The 25,786-nt window shown below is 41.6% G+C and overlaps 1 protein-coding gene across 1 annotated transcript; it reads left to right on the top strand.

The window, feature by feature from the left end:
* The first annotated feature begins 10,720 nt into the window (after positions 1 to 10,720).
* Tktl2 (transketolase like 2) lies at positions 10,721 to 12,762 on the top strand. Its single transcript, XM_052752810.1, has one exon. The coding sequence runs from the start codon at positions 10,832 to 10,834 to the stop codon at positions 12,713 to 12,715; it is 1,884 nt and encodes a 627-aa protein (XP_052608770.1). The 5' UTR covers positions 10,721 to 10,831; the 3' UTR covers positions 12,716 to 12,762.
* Positions 12,763 to 25,786: the final 13,024 nt, after the last annotated feature.

The following is a 25,786-nucleotide window of genomic DNA, read 5'->3' on the forward strand; positions in this document are numbered from 1 at the left end:
ACCTCCTCTCTCTCTCTCTCTCTCTCTCTCTCTCTCTCTCTCTCTCTCTCTCTCTCTCTCTGTGTGTGTGTGTGTGGGGGGGTGCTTGTGAGTGTGTACACATAAAAAATGGCAAAAAGAGAGCTTTGACATACAAAGAATGTCTAATAACATCCCTAAAAAAATTGTAAAACAAGACAAAGAATTCCCTTGATCATATGACTTATGCACAATTCCAAAAGCCTCATTTTTCCTACATCCATCATCCCCAATCATCTTTCCTGACAGGAGGAGAACAATTTTCCAAAGCACAACTATGATTGAGACACTCTGACGATAAAAATCTTTCCACTGTACACTGCCCTCCAGCCAGACTCAAGAGAACAAAACAAAACATCAAAACAACCCACTTGGCTCTCTTTCAAGGCCTCTTGAAGGTCTGGCCTCCTGCTTTACTGCTCAGCAGTTCTCAGTCTGAGTCCTTCGTTCCTAGCCGGTTAGGTGCTCTCTTTCCCCATTGTAACCGTGCTCACCTCGCCGACGGAAGCAAAGTTCTGCCTATTCCACAAGGCTAAGGCAGACATCCTCTCTTCAGTGACACTTTCCTGATTAGGAGCTGAGAGAGAGCCCCTCTGCCCTGTTCACACTTGACCCCCCGAGAGCAGGGTCTATAATCATGCCCACCTTCCTCTGGAGGGTGAGAGGTATCTCGGGCATCTCTGTGGAGCATTGCACAAGGTTGTCATCCGCCAAGAATGCAGTAAAGAAGTAAGTTGTCCTCACGTAATGAAAAATTGGGAGGTGTTTCTATATCCTGAAAGCACAGCTTTGGAGATAAACTGTTTTGGATTTGAAAATACCATGAATAAGCAGCTATGTGTCTACGCAGTGTGGACAAATGAACTACTAAAATCATATTCAGTAGAAACCATGAATTGTCCAACCATATTCTCTTTTCTTCACAACTTCCTACCCCAATTGTTAGCACACAGAAGCCAGCTAGCTACACTTGCCCATTCATCAGTCCTGGCTGCAGCTTGGCCATTAGGTTTTCTCTAGCAGAGCATGAAGATTACAACGTGTAACTTCCTGAAAAAGAAATGGGTTTCTTTCCTGCATTCTGTGTTCCTTCCAGAGGTGGGCCAGATAGACAAGATGGTTTGGACTTCACAGATGAGAGCAAGACCTGAACCAAAGACCCGAGAAGGAAACAGGAAGAACATGTGACCTCAGGCCCTGCAAACAGAGGCACCCACAAGTCATGTCCTCCTACCTGTAGGGGACCAGCCCCCACCACTATTTACCCCAGGAACCCTTGAGGAATGGGGGATAAGAGAGTAAGAAACAGTGAGGAGAGAGAACAGACAGAAAATACAGGATAGACTCAGGTGGACCTGGATCCTCATCCAACGGGCCCAGAGCTTTAGTCCAAAGGTCTATTTATAACAATGCCAGGGGGTGGAGCAAAAGACGTCCCCCTTGCTAGTTAGACCCTTACAAACACCTGGTACCCAGGCCTGTGGGCCAATCAACCTCCCATGCAGTCCTGCTGGGTACAGGCACTAGGACACCTAGTGGGCTCCAACACGCACCATCCCCTGGACATTTATGGGATAGGGAAAAACACCTGAATTCTTCTTGAGTCACACACACTTTTTTTCCCTCATCATTCTGTTACTACAGCTATATACCATGAAAAATGTACCAAAGGACAGTAATAAAATTCAAACATTTGTTCTGAACAAGGATACTGAAGGTAGCCTTCCTCTGGAACTATTCTCAATAATTATTTTGATTTATTTCATTGAATTCCAATAGAGCATAATAGCCAGTGTTTATAATGATAGCCGTTAGTTATCCAAGAAAAGGTTAATGCCCCAAGTAACCTTTTTGTAAGAAGGGAAGGAGCTGTTTGATACGCTTTAGAGAATTTATTTTAAAAATCATTCAGATTTGAAAGGACACTGTATTTAACAGAGAAGTATTAAAATCTCTCTAGAAAACTTAGCTAATCATAATGATGGAATTTTCTTTGGATATTTCTTTTCTAAGACTTATTTTTATTTTTAAAATTACGTATACGTGTTTGTGGAGGCTGGGGGAAGGAGTCTGTGTGTGTGAGTGCATGTGCCCACAGAGTCTAGAAGAGGGTCTTGGATCCTCTGGAGCCAGAGTTAAAGACGCTCTCCAACCTGGTGCTGGGAATAAAACTCAGGTCCTTTGGCAGAATGGCATGTCCTCTTGAAGGCTGAGCCATCTCTCCAGCTCCCTTTTCCTTGGGGAAGAAGATGCTTTCTAACATCTTTTTTTTTACAGGAAGATTACTAAATGGTCTCCATAATACTAGTAATAATACATGTGGCTAATTCCAAAGTCTGCTAAGGGGAGCACATGTTTATCAGAGAGACGCTTGACAGAGAGCAGGGCAGCAAGCGGGGCTGCAGGGATCTGAAGACCACATGTAAGGTGTTCATGTCCAAAACATTGGGAGTCTCCATTCTGAGGTTTTTGATAGAGTAGCTGCAAAGAGATCCTCTAGTTTGCAACAACTACAAAACTAGAAAAGCAAAAAGCAACAGTTTGAATACATTGGGCAAGAGACAGCGCAGGCCAGTCATCTACAGAAGCAGAAAAACAAGTGGGGAAACTTGCCTCACCAAAGAGGGTGTGTCAAGAAGAGCACCAGAGTCATGCTCAGCTTCGTTGAGACCTAAACCCAGGCGTGGCACTGGGTAGAAAATTGAAGGACAGTGCTCACTGAGAGGAAACTGTCTAGACAGAGCTCTCCACGCAATGTTAAGGTGCTACCCTGTGCGAAGTCAATCGCTGCAAGGCCAAACCTGGGAAAACTTGAGAGCAGTAATACCTGAGCAGTTCCCAGAATTCACACAGGGCAAAATGCAGCCAGAGTACAGGATTCCTGAAGAGGGCATGCTTTGTCGAGAAGCTAGCCTAACACCAAAGGAAAGCAGACTCCAGAGTCACTAACACACCACCTGGTTGCCTCCAAGAGAAAGTCCAACTGTTCTTAGAAGAACAAAGCAGAAAATCTCCAATGTCCAACACTGAAGACAAGGCAGCACCATTCATTACCAGAGAATAAAATAGTCAATACAAACACATCTAGAGAGACAGCAATGAAGACAGGGACCTTTAATAAAAGGCTTTTTAAAAATATGCTAAGAGGATGAAAAGACATGTTATGATTAGAGAACAATACGAAGAAGGAACCACTGTAAGGTCTAGCGAGTGTTTTCAATGGGAAGTGCCATGGCTGGGATTCTCAGCAGACTGGACGCGGCAGAAGAACAGAATGAGGAATTGAAGACAATGATGTAACCTCCCAAAGGGCAGATCAAGAAGGCAGACACACAGGGCAGTAAGGAGCAGAGCCTCAGAGGTGGAACAGAAATCCAAGGGAGAGAAAATGAATGCAGAAGCCACAGGGGATGGGAGGATAGGAAGTATCAAACAAAAATGCATTTTTCTTTATGATGGAAGTTCAGTAAACACGAACATTTGCCAAAATTAATAAGAATGTTGATTAAATGGGTTAAGTTCACTTACACTTTCAACTCATAACTCAATAAAATTGATAAAATTGTTTTAGACAAAATAAAATCTCCACTGGGAATTGAATTTGCTCTGAGGGTTAGGATATATTAGGTAAGCCATAGAATGGAGGAGTACCTGGCCAGAGCGTTTATTGTGTGAATTAAAAGGTCTTGCGGAAGTATTTGAAGTTGATCATACTAATTTATAATCCAACATAATTAATATATATATGAATTCAGATTTTAAAAAAAGTATTAGTTTCGTGGTGGCACACGCCTTTAATCCCAGCACTCGGGAGGCAGAGCCAGGCGGATCTCTGTGAGTTCGAGGCCAGCCTGGGCTACCAAGTGAGTTCCAGGAGAGGCGCAAAGCTACACAGAGAAACCCTGTCTCGAAAAACCAAAAAAAAAAAAAAAGTATTAGTTTCTATTACTTTTCACTATTTTCTTTTCAGAAGTTAAGACATTTGTTGTGACCTGTTTCAAGATTACTATCTAGAGATAGAGAAAAGGAAATTTTTTTCACAAAGTATCATTACTACTTATGCATATTCAGCTAGCATATATATATATATATATATACATATATATATATATACATATATAAACTTAATGTTATATCAACCATCCATGTAAGATGGGAGGTGGCTTGTGGTGGCAATCTAGCATTTGAGTTTCTCCTATATGTGGTGTTTGCACATCCAGTCCCAAATTTTTCAAAAGCTAATTGACAAGCAACAACACAGTAAAAACATAACAAAGAAGTCAAGTTGCTGGTGACTAGACATCAAGACTGAAAATGCTGAGCAAACACCATTCCCTTGTGTTTTCTTCTAGTCTGAGTCCTGTTATCATTGTTTACTTCCCCTGATTACTGAGTTATTTGAATGTAAGTAGTCTCTTTTTTTATCTGTTAGGAACGCTTTCCTTTGTAGATAATAGAAATTCAGCCTATAATGTTGTATAAATCACAAGAACAACATCTCTTCCTAAGAAGTCTGGAAGTACTTGTCCCAAGTTGTCTTCGTTAAGATCTATTGCTGTGATTGAAACACCATAACCAAAAGCAACATGGGGGAGAAAGGGTTTATTTCCCTTATACTTCCAGGTAACAATCATTGCGGGAAATAAGCAGGGCAGGAACCTAGAGGCAGGAGCTGGCGAAGAGGCCATGGAAGAGTACTGCTTCCTGGCTTGTCCTCTGTGACTTGCTCAGCCTGCTTTCTTACAGCACCACAGCCACTAGCCGAGGGATGTCCCCACACCACCATCAATCACTAATTAAAAAAATGCACTATAAGCTTGCCTACAAGCCGATCTTATGGAAGCATTTTCTCAATTGAGGCTCCCTCGTATCCTAGGACTCTAGCTTGTGTCAAGCTGACATAAAACTGGGCTAGCTGCAAATGCAGAAACTTAGGAAGTCTCCATGCCTTTCCACTTTATCCTATGAAGCATGCTGTAAGCGGACTTTTCTTTCTCATCTACCAGTTCCTAAATAACTAACACAGAGACTTCATATTAATTATAAATGCTCACCCAATCGCTCAGGCTTGTTACTAACTAGCTCTTACAACTTAAAGTAACCCATTTCTAGTGGCTTCTGGCCTTACTGTCCTCCAGCATGTCTTACTCCCCCTGCATCTCCTGGTGACCTCCTCAGAGTCTGCCCTTCTTCCTCCCAGTGCCCTTCATCTTGTTCTCCTGCCTAACCTTGTCCTGTCCAGCTATTGGCCAGTCAGCTTCTTTACTAAACCAATCACAGAGACAAATCTTCACAGTGTACAAAGGGATTATCCCACAGCAGCAGGCTAACATGCTATGCTTAGGCTTCTATGGCCCTTTTCACATCGTCTTGAGGTGAAGGTCCTGGTTTGTGAAGAAATCAAAAGAAGACATCATAATTCTTGTATTCACTCTTGTCTACCAAGAATTGTTTCATAGAAATTATTCTCATCAAAGCAGACTTATGTTTTAATCACTGTTTTTCTTATTGAAAATAGACTTTTTTCTCACACAATATATCCTATTATGGTTTCTCCTCCCTCTATTCCTCCCTGTTCCTCCCTACAATCCCTCCCATCTGGATCTACTGCCTGTCTGTCTCTCATTAGAAAAGAACAGGATTCTAAGGGATAAGAATAAAATAAAATGCTGGGCAGTGTTGGTGCATGCCTTTAATCCCAGCACTCGGGAGGCAGAGGCAGGCAGATCTCTATGAGATTGAGGCCAGCCTGGTCTACAGAGAGAGTTCCAGGACAGGCACCAAGACTACACGGAGAAACCCTGTCCCTCCCTCCCCCCTAACCTCCACCCTCGCCAAAAAAAAAGAATAAAATAAAACATAATAAACAAAATATAATAAAGTAAAACAAGAATTGACACCTCAGAATTAGGCAAAATTAATAAACAGAAGAAAAAGAACCCAAGAGAATGCATAAGAATCAGAGACTCACTAGTTTGCACACTCAGGAATCTCGTAAAAACACTAAACTGGAAACCATAACACATAGGCAGAGGACCTGGTGCAGCCCCACGCAGACCATGTGCTTGCTGCTTCAGTCTCTCTGAGTCCCTATGAGCTTCGATCATGTTGATTTAGAAGACTTTGTTTTTTTTAGTGTCTTCCATCCCCTCTGGCTCTCACACTCTTTTTCTTCCTCTTCCACAGGGTTCCCTGAGCCCTGAGGGAAGAGTTTGATGGAGACATACCATTTAGGGTTGAGTGTTCCAAGGTCTCTCTCTCTCTGCACAATGTCTGGCTGTGGCTCTCTGTATTTACTCCCATCTCTTGTGGGAGGAAGCTTCTCTGATGATGGCTGAGCAAGGCACTGATCTATGAGCATAGCAGACTGCCATCAGGAGTCATATTATTGCTACAGTTTTTTTGTTTGTTTGTTTGTTTTTGTGTTTTGGACCAATAGTATTTGATTTTACTAAGTCCCTGAGCTATCTAGTCTCAGATCCTTGGTCACCAAAGCAGAGTCAGGTATGGGGTTCCATCTTGTAGAGTGAGCCATAAGTGAAGTCAGATATTGGTTGGTGACTCCCACAAGCTTTGTGCCACAGTTGCCCTAGCATATCTTGCGGGCAGTAGATCCAAGAGTTTATGGCTGACTTGGTATTTACACTTCTCTTTTGGTAGCTTGCAGAGGACCTTCCTGTACCATAAACAGTAGACCATAGGGGTGAAGGCTCTATGTGGGCACTGGCTCAACATCTCCGTGTTCAGAGAGTCGGGTAGGTGTTGTCTTCAGCAATGGGGCCTTGCCATCAGTTTGTGGAGAGCAATGTACAGCCTGGGCTGTTTGGTGATTTCCATAGGAACCCTTTGGCCAACAGCTCAGTTAGATTTTTTTATAGAAATTATTTTCAGGCAAAGCAGACTTGTGCTTCTCTCTTCTTTCACAGAACAGAAACATGACATGGTCCCTGTGACCCGCAAAGGAGAAGGGATTGTGTGCTTGGGGGGTTCCCCTGACCCCAAGGAAGAATTAGGCCCACCGCCTGCAGCAGACCTTGACTGAGGAGGGGTAGTGCACCACTGGGCCTCACCCAGCCTCCCGGTACCGGTACCGGGAGACAAACAGACGGGAGCAGTGGGGAGCCATGTCAAGCAGAAACTCCTTTATTAAGCGTCAGCACACCCTTTCTTTTGTTTGTTTGTTTTGTTGGTTGGTTGGTTGGGTTTTTTTTTTTTGGTTTTTTTTTTTTTTTTTTTTTTTTTTTTTTGGTTTTTCCAGACAGGGTTTCTCTGTGTAGCGTTGCGCCTTTCCCGGAACTCACTTGGCAGCCCAGGCTGGCCTTGAACTCACAGAGATCTGCTTGGCACTTTGTAAAGCACCAAACCACAAGCCAGCTTTCCTTCTACCAATCACAACAAAGGTCAAGTATCCATAAGCCTCTCTGGGCATAGCTCAGCAAGATGATCACGAGCAGGCCAAGCACCTAATGTCATCTCTCCTAATCCCAAGAGCCAATCATGATTTTTGGTAAACAAGTTAGGTCCTCGCCCAGTTCACTTCCTCTCCCCGCCATCTTTGGCTTTTGCAGCCCTCCGTGTGCTCGGCATACCTACCTGTGCTGGTCAGTTACGATTATCCTTTGCTGCTGGGAGTATGGCATAGTTTTCTATATATGTTGTAATTTTTTTTCTAATCTCTTCAACCCATACCTCAAAATATCATTTACACACGATAGCGAAAGTAGGAAAAAAATAACAGTAATGCCTACAATAATTATCAAAATGAGAATCCAGAAAGATAGGTAGAGCATATCACTCATCCCCACCCCACACAAAAGGAATCAAAATGCTTTCTAATGGATCTGGCTAGCCCACATGCTCTGCCTTCTGTGCTAATGGAATTCAAATGGAAGAGGCAGAAGCAGCTGTCATTTGTCTTTATGAGATTCTCTTGAAGAGCATTCTGCAGTTTGAACAAGTTGTAACACTTCAGGGATTCCAACCTCTAAACCTTCTAAACTCAGCCTCCTGAGTGTTAGAAACTGGGTGCTGTTTCTTAGGCTGCTGCTCAGAAGAACTTACACAGACCGATTTCTGCTGCCTAACTTCCCCTTCATAGCTATTTGTATTATTGATCCTGCCAGGGTTTATATTCGTGGGGTGTAGGCACCACAACAAATACTTCTGCATACTGTGAGGAAAAAGCATAATGATAATTGTTCGGGTGGAAGCTCCACCTTAGCTCCCCTCCCCCATCTCTCTCTCTCTCTCCCCAAACCCTGCTTCATCTCAGAAAACCTGCCAAATGGCAGCTCCTCCCCCAGAGATACTCAAAACCACACCTACAGGGTATTTAAACTGTCCCCCCCAGGGAAAGGTTGTGTGGTTTTTTTTTCGGTCTTTTCTCTCTGCCTCCTCTCTGGTGACCAAAAAAATCATCTGGGAGTGATTGACTCATTAAAACTGGACTTTTTCTTAATTAAATTTGATTTGGATTACTGTGTCAGCAGAGAGGCTTAGTATCGGGTATGGAAACTTTTCAATAATTTTAAAGTAAAAGCAAGAAATGTGTTGTTCCATTTTAACAGATTTTAAAACAGGAGTCAGATGGAAGGTTGGTCTTTTTAAAAGATTACATTATTTTTATTTATTTTTAAATATTTTATTTGGTGTGTTTGTGTGTGCACTCACACATATGATGTTTAGAGGGGTAGGTATTGCACCCCAGAAAAGAATATCAGATCCCTTGAGGCTAAAGTTACAGTCAGTTGTGAATTACCTGGTGTGGGTGCTGGGAACTGAACTTGGGTCCTTTAGGAAGGTCAAAAACACTCATAACTGCTGAGCCATCTTTCCACACCATTTTTGTTTTGAAATATGTGGACATGTTTGTGCCTGAATGTGGGTTTGTGCACATGAGTGGAATGACAAAAGAAGCTGGAAGAGGGCACTCGATCCCCAGGAGCTGGACTTGGAGGAGGCTGTATGCTGGAAACTGAATTCTGGTCCTCTAGAAGCGCAGTATGAACTCTTAACCACTGACCATCTCTACAGCTGTCCACTTCCAAGGTTATTCTTAACTGTTTAACAGATGTTCAGAGGTTGTCAGGTCCCAGTACACCACACTGGACATGTATTACTCTGTTTACCAACTCACTTATCTTGTCTCTGACATCCATGCACCTACTGTGTCCACCAAAGCCCACCCAAATTTGTTAATCTCTACTTTTTGCTGATAAGTCAATAAAAGTAAATAAAGAACCTTTTCCTATTTGTAGAAAACCTCTGACTGGCTCCAGAACAATCTCTAACCCAAGTCACACACTCTTTTCCAAAATAATCAAATTATTGTAATGCTGCCCTAAAAGTTCCTGGCTGATCTTATTTCACTGACAGACACTTCTAAAGTAGGAAAATAAAAGGATTTATCATTTATTTGTTTGACTTTTAAACTAAGTGATATTTATGGCCATATTGGGTAATCCACTATTAAATGGTGATGCATGCTTCATACTCTAATGATCAGTAATTGTGTACTTTGAAATATATTTTAAAATATTAAAACACCTAATGAAAATAGTTAATAGCTCATATTATATATAAACTTTCCAGATGTCTTAAAAATATCAGACCAATTTATAATAATTTTACAAATAATGTAGGAAACGCTATTTTCTATGTACTACTAAAAAATCCATATATTCTCACAGAATGGCAGGAGAGATCCACACTCATTATCTAGAGTATTAAATTTCCAAGACCAAATTCTTTGCTTAAGAAAACTGACCTTTACAAATGTCAAAAACTTATTACCTTAGAAAATGTTGTGCCACAATTTAAATGAATGGAAGAATTTGGGAATTTGAAAGAAATGCTAAGTAGTTCCGGTTTCTCTCACCCCTGCCCCCGCAATGGAACGGGGTGCCATAGTTCAGTTTATACTAATGTGCTTACCAGCTCTGTGGGGTGGAGTTCCTCAGCCGATCGTGAGCTTCCAGAGTTTCATTCTCCTCTCTCCAACCAGCCCCCGCTTGGTTTGCTACTAGAAGCTGTATTTTTCCTCCTAATGTACGTCTTCTTTTCTGCAGCCCTAGCCTATGAAACTTCCATTTTCTCTTCTTTTTTTTTCTAAAAAGATAAGCAAAGATAAACACAGCTGATCTTTCGGGGACTTGTCCAACTTGAACATTCCTTCATCAAGTCTTAGAATCTTTTCTGTCAGTCTTATTTATATTAACACGTGCCCTTTAAAATGGAGACAGCAGGGGCTGGAGAGACAGCTCAGCAATTTGAGAGCTGGCTGCTCTTCCCGAGGACCTGGTTTCGAGTTCCAACACTCATAGTGCAGCTCACAACCACCTGTCACTTTAGTTCCAGGGGATTGAAGGTCTTCCATGCAAGTGGTGTATAGATACACAACCAGACAGAATACCCATACACGTAAAAATCAAATTATTTTTAAATGGAAATGTTAGAACTAGGTGAAAGGGCACCATAGTAAAATATTTTTCCCCCCAAGGCATAATACACCAGTATAAGAACATTTATCCCATTTTGAACTTCCGCCTTAAGGATAGGTAAAGTGATATTTAATTATTTTTAATAATGTTGAACCTGAAAGTGAAAAAGTAAACATTACAAATCCAGAATGGGGGGGTGGCGGGGGTGGGGGGGGTGGGCTGGGGCACTGTGACGCTGTGCAAAACAAAGCAGCTGCGCACGCGCTGCTGCAGACCACCGGCGCCTGCGCAGACTTCCCTCAACGGTGGCGGATCGGGTTGAGGAGGGACCTGCTTTCTTTGCTCCGGGGCGACCTCGCAGCCCGCCTGCAGCCATGGCCATGGCCAGCGGTGCCAAGGCGGACCCGGACACCCTGCAGGTGCTTCGCGACGTGGCCAACCGCCTGCGGATCCACTCCATCCGGGCCACGTGCGCCAGCAGCTCGGGCCACCCCACGTCGTGCTGCAGTGCGGCCGAGATCATGGCCGTGCTCTTCTTCCACACCATGAGGTACAAGCAGACCGACCCAGAGCACCCGGACAACGACCGCTTCGTGCTCTCCAAGGGCCACGCGGCGCCCATCCTCTACGCCGTCTGGGTGGAGGTGGGCGGCCTCCCCGAATCGGACTTGCTCAACCTGCGAAAAATCCACTGCGACCTGGAGGGCCACCCCACCCCTCGGCTCCCGTTTGTGGACGTGGCGACGGGGTCCCTTGGGCAGGGCCTGGGTGCTGCCTGTGGAATGGCTTACACCAGCAAGTACTTTGACAAGGCCAGCTACCGCGTGTTCTGCCTCATGGGGGATGGCGAGGCCTCGGAAGGCTCCGTCTGGGAGGCCTTGGCCTTTGCTTCCCACTACAGCTTGGACAATCTCGTGGCCATCTTCGATGTGAACCGCCTGGGGCAGAGTGGCACCGCGCCCCTAGCGCACGGCACCGACGTCTACGAGAAGCGCTGCCAAGCGTTTGGGTGGAACACCTACGTGGTGGACGGTCACGACGTCGAAGCCCTCTGCCAGGCCTTTTGGAAAGCGGCCCAAGTCAAGAACAAACCCACTGCCCTGATTGCCAAGACCTTCAAGGGTCGGGGTATTCCAAATATTGAGGATGCGGAAAACTGGCATGGGAAGCCCATGCCGAAAGACAGCGCTGATGGCATTGTCAAAGTAATTCAGAGTCAGATACAGACAAGCAGAAACCTCACACCAAAGCCCCCTATTGAAGACTCACCCCAGATCAGCATCGCCAGTATAAAGATGACCTCTCTGCCTGCTTACAAGCTGGGTGACAAGGTAGCCACCCGAGAAGCATGTGGCTTGGCCCTTTCTAAGTTGGGCCACACTCACAAAAGAGTTATTGTTCTAGACGGTGACACAAAAAACTCTACTTTTTCCGAGATATTCAAGAAAGAACACCCCGAGCGTTTCATAGAGTGCTTTATTGCTGAACAGAACATGGTAAGTGTGGCACTGGGGTGTGCCACACGAGGACGGACTATTGCTTTTGTTAGCACCTTTGCCGCCTTCCTGACCCGCGCCTTTGATCAGATCCGAATGGGAGCCATCTCCCAAACCAACATCAACTTTATTGGTTCCCACTGCGGGGTGTCTATTGGAGAAGATGGGCCTTCCCAGATGGCCCTGGAGGATCTAGCCATGTTCAGAAGCATTCCCACCTGCACGGTTTTCTACCCAAGTGATGCTGTCTCCACAGAACACGCTGTGTATCTGGCAGCCAACACCAAGGGAATGTGCTTCATTCGGACCAGCCGGCCAAAAACTGCAGTTATTTATGCTGCACAAGAAAACTTTGTGATTGGACAGGCCAAGGTGATCCGCCACAGTGCAGATGACAAGGTGACGGTTATTGGAGCAGGAATTACTCTACATGAAGCCTTAGCGGCCGCTGACAAGCTTTCTCAAGAAGGTATTTTTATTCGTGTCATTGACCCATTCACTATCAAACCTCTGGATGCCGCCACCATTATCTGCAGTGCCAAAGCCACAGGTGGCCGGATCGTCACCGTGGAAGATCACTACCGAGAAGGTGGCATCGGGGAAGCTGTGTGTGCGGCTGTCTCCAGAGAGCCTGACATCGTCGTTCATCAGCTTGCGGTAACGGAAGTGCCGCGAAGTGGGAAACCTAGTGAATTGCTGGACATGTTTGGAATCAGTGCCAGACACATTATAGCAGCTGTGAAAGATACCTTAGTGAAATGAGCTGGCCCTTTCTTAATACATCAAGGCTGTTGGCTTTGGTCTTAAACACTGGTATCTTTGTGTTATATTGATGTTTGCTTTTATATATATATATATATATATATATATATATATATAATTTTTTTCTGTTGTTTTTAAAGCATCACTGTGTAGTACCTTCATTTCTAATAATATGACAAAAAAAACCCAAAAACCCCTTGAGCTAACTTCCTGTTAAACTGACAAGTGCCACTCTTGTTTTTCAGTTGTTCAGGTGAACCACACATTTTTAAGTTACAAAATGGACAACAAAGCCACCTAATTACAAAGTTTTCTGATAAGACTATAATTAACCAACTGGGATGAGGATAATGCGGATATTGCAGCTATAACTGTTCATCAAATGTGTATAGTTTTCTCATCAATTAAGGGAGCATGAATTAAATTGTAGATTTCATTAGCCCAGATCCTGAAGCAAATTTGAGCATTTGCATAATGGCATTGCCAGGCCACGCCTTCTCGATTCTGGGTGACATTTCATGATGGAATTTCCTCAGCAGTTTGCCCCGCTTCACGTCCCGTTGGCAGGGACGGCTCTCTCGACACTTTTCTATAAAGAAGTGACTAGTTCCAGTTTATTACACATTAATGTGTTGTTTTGTGAAAGTGGTGGTTTTTGTTTTTTTATTGTTCATCTTCTGAGAATAATAGATGTGATAAAGAATTTTAAAATGAGCTGTTTGGTGTCTGTTGTGTGTATGTAGCTGCCTTCTCCCTGATACAGCTGTGGGTATGAAGAAACTTGTCTCTAGCTCATAGGCAAGAGAGGCAAGGAGGTCAAGGCTGGAGATAAGTCAGTAAGAAATGATGGGTTAAAAAGAAACCTTTAGTTTTCTCTTCATAATATCTTTGAAGTGCAAAAAAGAAATCCCAGTCCAGAAAATTAAAACAATTAAAAAACAGAGACAAACAAAAACCCCCAACAAGCCTGAGTTCAGCCTGAAGCTGTAGTAGCATTTGAAAAGTGCTCCGGAGTGGCCGATAATACATCATTGCTGCCCTCTTTAACCCTTTTCATGTCTTTGGAGACCTAACCACCTGGCACTTGTTGGAGTTATTGATGGGGTAAGGAAAACACTATGCTGGTGGAGAAACAGAGTTCTGGTGTTTCTGCTACTGCCCCACCCCCTTATCTTTCCTCTTAGGATAATCACTCCTCTTTGCCTACGATTTTTAAGATAATTTTGAAAAATAGTTAGCATAAGAACATTGTAAATTTTAGAGAGTGTAGAGATGAAGGTTTGCTTCACATTTCACCCCTCACACATGTATTTGCTTACATGTAATCTGTGACTATGGGCCTTCTGCTAGAACCACCTGAACCCAGTAACAGCAGATAGCATATTTACCCACAAGTGCAGTGGGTGCTAATACATGTAAGTCTCTTCTTAGCTTTCTTGCCTCGTGGAGATACAAGGTTGATTTAGAAGCTGTGAACTAGACAAGATACCGAAACAAGATTGCTGATAGCCGGGTGGTGGTGGTGGTGGTGGTGGTGGTGGTGGTGGTGGTGGTGGTGGTGGTGGTGGCAGTGGCGGCGGCGGCGCAAGCCTTTAATCCCAGCACTTGGGAGGTGGAGGCAGGCGGATCTCTGAGTTGGAGGCCAGCCTGGTCTACAGAGTGAGTTCCAGGAAAGGTACAAAGCTGCACAGAGAAACCCTGTCTCAAAAAAACCAAACAAACAAACAAAAAAAAACCCAAACAAAATACAAACAAAAGATTGCTGATAATTTAGGAATTTAGGGGTACATACTGGTTTCCTCCAGCTTTCATTGTTTTAAAATGTGGGAGGGCTGTTTCCAACCAAATATTCGAAAACATGTATTTAATACTGCCTGTAGATCTGGAACTTTGAAATGCCTAATGGAATCTTGGTGATTTGGGTAATACAGGATTTAGGGTAATCACCAAGTGATGTAGGAGTGTGGGGAGCCTCGGAATCCATACTGCAAAGGTTCTGTTTCCACAAAACATTGACAAGTGGTGTCAATTTTATAACAAGATTGGGAGTGAGATTTATCTTAAGTTTAGCAGTCCTTAAATGAGACAGAATCATGTCCAGTTTTGCTACATAGGGACTGTTGTGTAGCATTGAGTCTACCCTCAAGTTTTCTGAGTCTGAGAGTATCTTAGAGACTTGGCCTGATTAATGCTAACCACTCACTGCTAAAATTGAAGATAATAGTTGTTTATTATTACTATTATTATTATTATTATTATTTATTGACTTCTCTTTCGAAAATGGTCAAAATAAACTCTCTGTTTTTCATGAAGTTTACTTTAAAATTTTTAATGGATTAATTATTCTTGAGGCAGGCAGCTCAGAATGACCTCAAATTTGTGTTGATCCCCCTGGCCTCTACTTCCCCTAGTACTGACATCACAGGAGTATGCCACTGTGCCCTGGACAGTTTTGTTAAACAAAGTCATGCCATGGTGATTCAGCTTTGATATTCTGTTCATGGTTTTGCCCAGAAGAAGTTCTTTTAGATTATTAAGAGAGCTTAGTGATAGAGCAGGTACAGCCATCCCATCAAAATTACCTTGCTTGTGGAGTAGAAAATCCGGACACTAATTCTAGGGTAAATGGCTTCCAGTCAATGTGTGATTGATTTCTTGAGGTGTATGGCTCTTAAAAGAACAAGAGTGAAATTTTTATTTTACTTTAAGTGCACTTAAAAGGTTATTTAAATAAAAGTTCAGTTGAGGGATCTGGTTGGAGAAAGGAGCCTTTTTAAAAAAAGGCAAAAGACTTGGCGTTTCTGCTGTCAAGATTATCCAACAGTGCTGAGCCCGCTAGCTGAGGCCTGTAATCCCCAGCTAGCTGGAAAAACTCAATATAATCAATCCTGTCTTGAAATAAAAGACTGAAGGGAGCTGTGAGTATATAACAATGGGATGGCATCTGCCTCCATGTGCTCAGCTCTAGGTTTAACCCTCAGTCCTGAATAAATCTACCCAATAATAATGAAGTGACTCTGGGAAATGCAAAGTTCACTGAATATCCAGGGTTTACTGATAGAGTGGTCTGAAGAGAGTGTCGTTCTGTTCTGTTGTGGCCTCTGTTGTGATAGGTAAGGCAGATTTCGGGGTGGTGCTGTACTAGGAAAGGAGTATTTTGTTACAGACACCATTCCTCCTTCTTCCGAATAGCAACAGGGAGGGGCACTGAACTGACTCCTTTGTTTGGTGATGCAGGGGAGTGGTCTCTAGGGAAACTGCTTAGAAGTTTTGGCACTAACTACAACAGAATAGACTGACATTTCCTTGCCAGATTTGTTGTCTGTTGGGCTATAGGTTTACTTTTCTGACCCTGGTGTTATGTGGTTGGATTAAAGCAAGTTGGAAAATATCTTGGGAGTTGATAAAATCTGTCAAATTGTACAATTGGAAGCTAAGACTGGTTCTGCATTTAAAATTTTTTTTTTGGAAAAAAATAGAAAAAAAAACCCACAAAACTTATATGGAACTCGAATTCCAGTGTCCACAGTGAACATTTTCTTTTTCTAACTTTCTCTGCTCCAAGCCCCTTCTCACGTCTTTATACCAGAAAAGGGTGGGACTGAGGGAGAGAGGAGACAGCACTCTTCTTTGACTAGGAGACTGCATGTTCCCAGAGTTGGTGAGGTGGTAAAAATGGTGGTGTGTCTTAGTATTTGTGATGGCTCTTCTTAGCTGTCAACCTGACTACATCTGGAATGAACTACAATCCAGAAATGGAGGGCACATCTTTGAGAGATTGTTTGCTTGGTTTAAAGTGGAAGAATCTGCTTCTAGTCCTAATCTTGAGGAGGGAAGACACACCTTTAATGGGGGCCACACTTTCTGCTGGGAGCCTATATAAGGACATGGAGGAAGGAAGCTTTTGCTCTTTGCCTGCTTCCTCTCACCTTGCTGGCACATCTGTTCCTTCACTGGCAATGGAGTCTACTCCTTCAGGATTCCAGCATCTACTAAAGACCAGCTGAGACATCCAGCCTTGTGGACTGAGCAACTTCTGGATTCTTGAACTTTCCATTTGTAGCCTGCCATTGCTGGATTAGTTGGACCTTAGCCTGTGATTCTAATAAATTTGTGTGTGTGTGTGTGTGTGTGTGTGTGTGTGTGTGTGTGTGTGTGTGTGTGTATTTGTGCTGCTACTCTAGAGAACCCTGACTAATACAGTACTTCTTGATTCTACATGTGCAAATACTTTTGAAATTTGGAGAATCTTATCACCGTAATCAAGACAAACTGTTAGACACAATATGACAAATTTACAAACATTTTTAAAAAGGTAAATATCGGACACACAGTGTGTTTGGGTATGCCCATGGAAGTTTTTATGTTTATCATTTCCCCAGGGTCACATGTCTGTCAGATTGTAGAGACTGACTTTAAAGCCAAGCAGTATGATTCTAGCAGTATTTTTGAAATATGTGTTTTATTATCCTCACCTTTACATGAGATGGTGAGATTTAGATTTAGAAAATGTAACTTGTCTATATGTTTCAAAACTTATTTCAAGATTCTCTTTGTTCATTTATATTTGACATTTCCCGTGTTTCCCTGCTTAAATAGTGTAAATTTAAACTCGTTATTCATTATAATTCATTATAATTTTTTAAAATTTAGTGTAAAACTCGGTAAAGATAAACTATAGCAATACGTTAACAGTGTGGCCTCTAGCTTTACCAAAGTCCCCAGACTCTGAGATAAGGAAAGCAGATGGAATCAAGGGCAGAAGAGCACGTGGGTCAAACAAACGAGTGCACACACACGATCAGTTCATTGGGTTGAGTAACATTTACTCCTTGATGTAACAGTGTTGAGAACTGGGACTTGGAAGAGTGGTTACGTAATGTGTCCAGAGGCCACTGTGGTTTGGAACTTAAAGCCCCCAAAGGTCTGTATGTTAAAGATGAGTTGACAGTCCATAATGTAACAGGCATCTAAAAGCATGCCTCATACAAAGCACTGACTCCTCACTCGGGCCCACAGGGTACCTTAGTGAAGGATGAAAGCCTAGCAGGTCTTCATTTTGTCTCTTCAGCTTCATTTTGTCTTCTGTAGCTCAGATTCCTTCTTGATTCTGCCTAAACCAGCCTCATCTGTTTTCATGGCTAAAGGCACAGAGATAAGCCATGATCTTTAGTCTTTTCTCCACATAGTAAGAGAAATGTACAATTGTCTCCCTTTGGGATATCCTCGTGTCTGCCTTATTGTTACAATGATTCAATCACAATTACAGCCGTGTAGTTCCATGTAGGTGGTAATTTTGTATGTGCCACCAGTAGACTTATTACTATGCTGGATCATCTCTATGGTATATATTTCTTCTAGGCAGTTACTGGATATAAACAAACCTCATTTCAATATGTTGTGAAGGTTACGGTATATCTAAAGCACTTAAAAACAGCCACCAGCGGTTGCGGAGGTCACTCTGTGGCTGAGTACTTGTTGCGTGTGCAGAGGACCACGGTTTAGTTCCCAGCACCCACATGATGGTTTGCAACCAATAACTCCAGTTCCGGGGGATCTGATGCCTTCCTTCTTACCGCCACAGGTACCAGCACACATACATACATGCAGGCAAAACATTCCTACACATAAAATAAATCTCTTTTTAAAAAAATGTACAAGACAGCCACTAAAATATCTGTTGTAAGCCCTAAATTTACTTTTGGTTCAATATCTTATTTTTCATAATTTCCGCAGATTGGATAAAAACCTCCCTCTATGTCAGAAGTCTTAAGAGCATGTGCAGGTCAAAATGTACTCTCATTGAAATCCAGGTCACAGTGCCCTGGATTTTTGAGAACTCTCTTCCTTTCAGTTAGAATTATTCTATCCTTCTCATAGTTTATATGCCCTCATTTCATTAAAGGAATTAAAATGTGATATAATACTCCATTTTTAAAGATAAACTAGTATGACAGAAGCACACACTGAAAAGAATAATTAAAATAATAGATAAAATGTGAGAGTATTTGAGGAAAATATTTTAAAGACCACTGATTTAGTTAATTGGGACCCAGTGTATCAGGAACCTACTGGCTTGAGGGAAGATTGTAGCCCTTCAAGATCATCAGTTTTAGCCCAAGTTTCTCCCCCCCCCCCCCGCCCCGCAACATTGAACCTGAATTTAAAACCACATCTTCTCCTTTGTGTTGCCCTCTTTGTCCTAAACTGGATTCATAAACATTTTGTTCCAGACTCCTGAAGACATTTTTGTAGTCAGAAGTTTTTCTGTGTCCAGCCCAGTCCCCAGCCACTCAGACCCAAGTAAACACACAGAAGCTTATATTAATTATAACTGCTCAGCCATTAGCTCAAGCTTACTACTGATTAGCTCTTACACTTAAACTCAGCCCATTTCTGCTAATCTATATGTCGCCACATTTTCCATGGCTTTACCTGTGTGCCATTACATGTTGTTCCCTGGACAGCAGGCTGGTATCTCCTGACTCAGCCTTCCTCTTCCCAGAATTCTCCTTGTCTGCTTATCCCACCTATACTTCCTGCCTTGCTACAGGCCAATCAGTGTTTTATTAAACCAGTATACAAAGGCATTATCTCATAGCACATTTTAACTTGTACTTCAATATGTTGTGGGATATTTGTATACTGTGTAAAGATGTATCGCTGTGATTGGTGTAATAAAAAGCTGAATAGCTAATAGTAGGCAGAAGGTATAGGTGGGATTTCCAGGGGGATAAAGGAAGAGCAGGGGAAAATCTAAGTATGTGGGAGAAGCCAGGAGACATGGAGAGGAAACAAGATGTGCAAGATGGATATGCCACATGATAGAAAGTAGATTAATATAAATGGGTTAATTTAAGTTATAAGAGCTAGTTAGGACAAGTCTAAGCTATTGGTCAGTCTTTCATAATAAGAATTTTCCATGTCATTATTTGGGAGCTGGCTGTTGGGACAGAAAAAGAATTGTTACATCAATATCAGTTTGTGAGGATATCATATTGATTTGCAGTAAATAGCTTCATTAACTAAAGTTCAATGTGTTAGAAAGTATACATTTTTACTGAGGCATGTAAAACAAAACCTGAATAGATGTCACAACATCATGGTATGCTTAATGATGAAAAGGCTCAAAAATATAGCAGTGTTTGTTATTATCAACAAAAGAATGAGATTGACTACCAAAGAGGTCTATGGAGAGTCACAGGACATTGGGTAGTTAGGGTTCAGATAAAACAGTTGGATCTTAATGGTCACATAAGATAAATATCTCAGCATTGACAGACTCCTCTCCTCTCCCTTCTCTGTCTTCCCCTCTCCTTTATTCCTTTCCCTTCCCTACCCATCCCCTCCCTTCTCACTATTACTGGGTCTTCCTAGGCTGCTTATACTGGTCTTAACTTGAGAATTCCAGCAGTCCTCCCACGTGAGCAGCTGCTACTAGAGACAGACTATCAGACTTGGCTTGCCTTGGCCTTATGACAAGGAAAGGTAGTAAGGGCTGACCAATTTCCTTGAGAGGCTCAATGTAAAAACTACAACCCCTTGTAAGGATTAAACCATGTGTTCTGCTCTGGCCTTGTGTGCCATCTGTATGTGGATGAGTCTGATTGTGGATGTGTCCACTTGGTGATTTCAGAACAGAACTAATGAACATAAAGGCATATTCTCTATTGTGCCAGAGTCCATGATCTGTGTGAAGTGCTAGTCATTTGTGTGATTTCTATCCATTGAGTCCAATCTCAAATTAATTAAGAAATTGAACACTGCCATGGTGGTGGCACATGCCTTTAATCCCAGCACTCTGGAAGCAGGGGCAGGTGGATCTCTGTGAGTTCAAGGCCAGCTCGGTCTACAAAGTGAGTTCCAGGACAGCCAGAGCTGTTCCACAGAGAAACCCTGTCTTGAAAAACCAAAAAAGAAGAAAAAAAGAAAGAAAGAAAGGAAGGAAGGAAGGAAGGAGAGAGAAAGAGAAAAGGAAGGAAGGAAGGAAGAAAGGAAGGAGGAAAGGAAGGAAGGAAGGAAGGAAGGAAGGAAGGAAGGAAGGAAGAAAAGAAAGAAAGAAATTGAAGGCCACTTAGATACAGAATATGTCTTAACACGTGTGTCTCTGTTTCTCTGTCTCTGGGGTTTCTTGACCTGTGGTTGAAATGGCACAACTGTAAACTACTCATACATATGTACATGTTTATGTGCCTATTTCTTAGGAAAACCCATAGCTTTTATTGCATAAGTAATACATGTGCCTAAGGGGATGCTCATAAATTGCATTCTAAGTCATTAAAATGAAAGAAATTTCATTTTGGTAGAATAGTAAGAACAAATAAGGGTTTATAAATCAAATATTGTTAATATTTCAGGAAATATTGTTTGTAATTTAAAGTGATATTTAAATTTCATTTTCCTGTACAGAGATACCCATCTTTGTTCTAGATTCATAAGAATGAAATGATGTTAAACCCAATATTTGAAATATTTCACATTTCATGGAACTTTGTAGAGACTTTCCCTCATTATGTGTCTTAACCAAAGGAGAAACATGAAAAGTATTTTTCCCATCTCCACATATTTTGCAGCATGTCGATCAATCTCTGTCTAATAACATTAGGCAACAATGAAATATTATTGTCAATAGTGACTTCATTATCATCATCACCCATCAGCATCATCAAACACAAAGTATTCTGTATCCCATGCTGACCTCAAACTCATTTTGTTGCAGAAAATGACTGAAGACTCCTGATCCTCCTGCCTCCAACTCCCAAGAACTGGGATTACAGATGTGTACCTCCAGGCCTGTTTTATGCAGAGCTAGAACTCAAAGCTAGAGTCTGCTGTGTGCTAGACAAGCACTCTTCCAACTGGGCTTCATCCCCAGCCATATTATTTAAAGGTGTCCACCTTTAAATAAGAGACTTCTGTTCCAGTAGTTCTCAAGTGGAGAGATACATCAGGTCACCTTTGGACTTGTATTTTTAATAAAAATACAGAAATCTAGACCCTGTTCTGGACTTACTTCATCGGATTTGTTTTGTGTTGTTGATCTAAAACATTGTCTCATAGCTACTTTATCACTTATTTGGAATTTCTTGTTAATAAAATTGTGTTTGGGTACTTGTATAAAATAGATGTGACTTTAATTTGCTTCTTTGAAAATAAATTTACTCATTTAACTTAGGGATATTTTAATCCATGTTTTATTTTGAAAATGTGGTATTATCTTTATTTTGCATTCCACAAAATAGCTACATTTTTTTTTGCTTGTAACATTCAAATTTTAAATCTTCATCATTTTTCCATCAAGAGTTCATGACATCCTTTATACCTATGAACATAGATTCTACAAATCATGAAAATAAGAACTTAGAATGTCCCCTATGCCATGGCATCCAACATCTCCTCCATTTTGAAGCCCTTCAAGGTTTCTGTCTGTATCTTTTAATTCTTATTATATTATAGTAGGTTACATACGACCATTCTTATGCAAGCTATAAATGTACTTTGGACATATCCTTCCACCCCACACTTTTATCTTAAGAGTTCATTTCTTCCCTCACAAAACTACTTGATTACAGTTGTTGGTGCTGGTTACATCTAACTTTGAAACTCCCACTTAGACTAGTCACATCCAGTGTTTGAAAGATGACTTCCAGGCCGTCTGTGTACTCAGAGGAGGATGGAACACTGCTCTGCAGTCCCTTCTTCATCCTGAAAGCTTTCTCCTGGAAGCTCTGCTTCACCATTGTTCCTCTTTGATCTCAAGTGCACTTTCCAAGCACTTACAAGACCAAGACTGACATCATTTACCATTTGTAAAGAACGGCTTGAATCAGAATGTATGATAACATATCTCCTGCCATCTAGAATTGCTGCTTCATTTGGACTTCTGACCTTCAACATGGCTCTATATTGTGATATCCAAAAAGGAACTACTCCACTAGCCATTTACCCCTCAAACTTGAGGGTGCACTTAGCCCGAAGACAAGCAATTGAACATACATTTCCCAAAGGACATGATGCTTGTTCTTCAGAATTTAGGAAAATAGTGCGGTGATTGCCTTTCCTTCAATTTTCAGCTTCTCAAAGTGCCTTGCTTTATCATCCTTTGATCACCACACCTGCCTCTCTACTTCATCAGCCTTGGTGACTTCATTCAGTTCTACAGTCCAAGTTCACTTAGCAAATGTATAGTGTGTATAAGAACATCCTGCTAAGTTTTGAGGATTAAGACTACAAAATGAGATTATAAATTAAGCTATAAAATGAGACTATACATTGGAACATACTAAATTGCCATTTTTATTGGTCACAGTTGGTAGATTAATAGCCATTTCATGTAGCTTAACCTAATACTCTGACATGTCAGTGCAATGTCTTCGAAATGTTAATTATGACATTATAGGAAAAGCAGAGGCATGGTGTTAGGCAGGCAGTGGAGAGACTGGAAAAGTGAATGGTGATTTTGGATGAAGGTGCATTGCATATAAAGGGAAAACCTTTTATGCTTGACAATAACAAGTAACAAAACACTTTTTAGGAAGTGTAAGAAGCATTCTGCCATTGAAAACTTAAGTGGCGACACTGGCTGGGTTCAGACTTATCACTTATTAACTATGAGACTATAACATTAACAATGAACCTGCTCTGCATTTCTAAGTGAGTCCAAGGCCATGCCAGGCAGTGGAAAGTAAGAGAAAATGCAGGGGATTCAGCTCAGTGGCAATGCAGTTGCCTAGCAAATGTGGGTTCAAGTCCCAGGAATGAAGATGTTAGTAAACTATTCACTCTAAGTTTCTAAAGCGTTCAACTTCTTGGCCTTTTCAACTCAGTCACTGTAGCTATAAAATGAAAGTCACATGTCAGTGGATACATATGACCTGAGAATGCAGGCAATAGTTCTCCAAGGAAAGCTGAAGAGCCATTAACACCTGCTCCATGGATTAATTAGCAGACAGTAGGGTTAGTCCTTTGGATTTTAGTCCTCTAGTGGGTATGAAATATTATCTCATGAAAGGTTTAATTAATTCAAAGACAGAATCCTGATTACTAAAGACAGTGACTACTTGACAGAGTTTAGAGAATGCTACACCAAAATATGACAGCTTGGCACACTAAATACTTAATCTTTTGTGTGTTTATTGAGCACTCATATGTATTCTGTAGTACACTGTCCAAATCTGACTCATTTTCAACAAAAGGAATATTCATGTTTTTAATATTGATGGAAATGTTCTTTATATATTATAGATTCAAGTCCTTTAACATAAGTTGGTCTACGACCTCTGTTCATTTCAGTAATGGTATGCAAATGGAGTTTTCTGTCCCACCAGCAGCTCCCAAACACTCAGCAGCTGTTTCCCAAATTATTGCCCAGAGGCTTATAGTAATTACAAATGCTTAGTTGGTAGCTCAGTCTTAACTAACTAGCTCTTACACTTAAATTAACCCATAATTCTTATCTGTGTTTAGCCACATGGGCTTGGTACCTTTTCTCAATATGACAGTCTCACCTTGCTTCCTCTGCATCTGGCTGATGACTTTTGACTCTGCCCTTTCTCTTCCCAGCATTCTCAGTTTGGTTATCCTCCCTACACTTCCTGCCAGGCTACTGGTCAACCAACATTTTATTAAACCAAAAGAGTGACAAATCTTTACAGTGTACAAGAAAATTATTCCACAGCAATGGTATATTTTGAAAGGCAGAAATGGTAATTTTTATGTTCTTGATTCTCAAGATTTAGGTTGTTAGTGCTATTTATGCCTTATCTAACAACTTTTCCTTATTTCAAGACCTCAAAAGCATTTTTTTACTGTCTTCTGCAATATTTATGCTCCTGGGCTTAATGATTAGGTTTATGATATACATCAAAATAAATTTGGGGCTTGGTGTGAGACTCACCCAAAAGATGAGTCTCTTTTGTTTTCTTTTTCCCTTATAGATATATGTAGTGATACTACAGATGAAAATATCTCTCACATTCAGAGACTGAAACTTTTGTTGGAGCTCACAGTCAAGTTAATAAAATATCCTGAAGTCACTTAAGATTTAGCCCGATATCCTGCTTGGCCTGTTTGTTTAACCTGCCTTTAAGAGAAAATGTAAAAACTAACCCTACTTACCTTAAATTTCCTATGTATTCCACATTTGCAATGTAAGCTAATGCAAAGCTTCCATCTTAAATTATGAAATCTTCCATGCCCCTGACTCAGAGTAATGTATGTGGGTATGTGTGTGTTATGGCAATCCTTTGCTGAAAGTAGCCATCAGATTGGAAGCAGTCTTATACCACAAATACTTGCCAGAAATGCTGAAAGCAATGTGGATATAGTTTGCTAATGGTAATATTTTCAGTACTGTTCAGCTGTGTATAATCTACATCCTCCTTTATGAAACAAACAAACAAACCAATTACATAAATAATTACAATGCTAATCTATATTTTAATATAAACTCTTAATGCTCTATTCATAATTAATACCTCAGTTTTTAGCCCTCCTAATCAGGTATCCAAACCCAGAACTATGTAGCAGGAGGGGATTGGGTTCCCCTCAGACTCCTGAGAGTTGGGTGACTTTCGTCAAGGCCAGTCAGTCTCTGTTCAGCATACACACTGTTGACATCTGACAGAGACGAGAGTGACAGAGCCTGCTCACCTCAGGGTGTAGCTCCTGAGTGCTTTCCTCTTCTGGACTCCGTTAAAAACCATATATCCTTAGGGAGGTAGCATTATTTTATTTGTTAGCTTTTCAATTTTTGAGAATTTCGTACATGTATACAGGAAAATATGTTCATATTCCCCTTACCACCGTTGTCCCCTCTCCAATGTCCCTTGGGTCTCCTCCTCCCTCTTCCTCCCCACTTCTCTTCCTCCTCTTCCTTTTCTTCTTTCTCCTCTCTTCCTCTTTTAAAATGATTTGTGAAGTTCACTTAGAGCTGTGTGGAAGCTCCTGCTGAAAGTGAGGAGCTCTGAGAAGAAACACAGTTACTGTTGTGCTCACTCTTGTTTTTCCCTGTTCCTTCTTCATCTTTGGTACAAACACTCACCTGCTTAGTTTGGTAAATGCCTCCCCCTG

The sequence above is a fragment of the Peromyscus californicus genome, unplaced genomic scaffold, assembly GCF_007827085.1.
Source record: "Peromyscus californicus insignis strain IS unplaced genomic scaffold, ASM782708v3 Scaffold_23__1_contigs__length_62951481, whole genome shotgun sequence".
In the NCBI taxonomy this organism is placed as follows: Eukaryota; Metazoa; Chordata; class Mammalia; order Rodentia; family Cricetidae; genus Peromyscus; species Peromyscus californicus.

What these genes read in the sequence shown, in the direction of transcription:
- Tktl2 (XM_052752810.1), top strand. Translation starts at nt 10,832, where the DNA reads ATGGCCATGGCCAGCGGTGCCAAGGCGGACCCGGACACCCTGCAGGTG.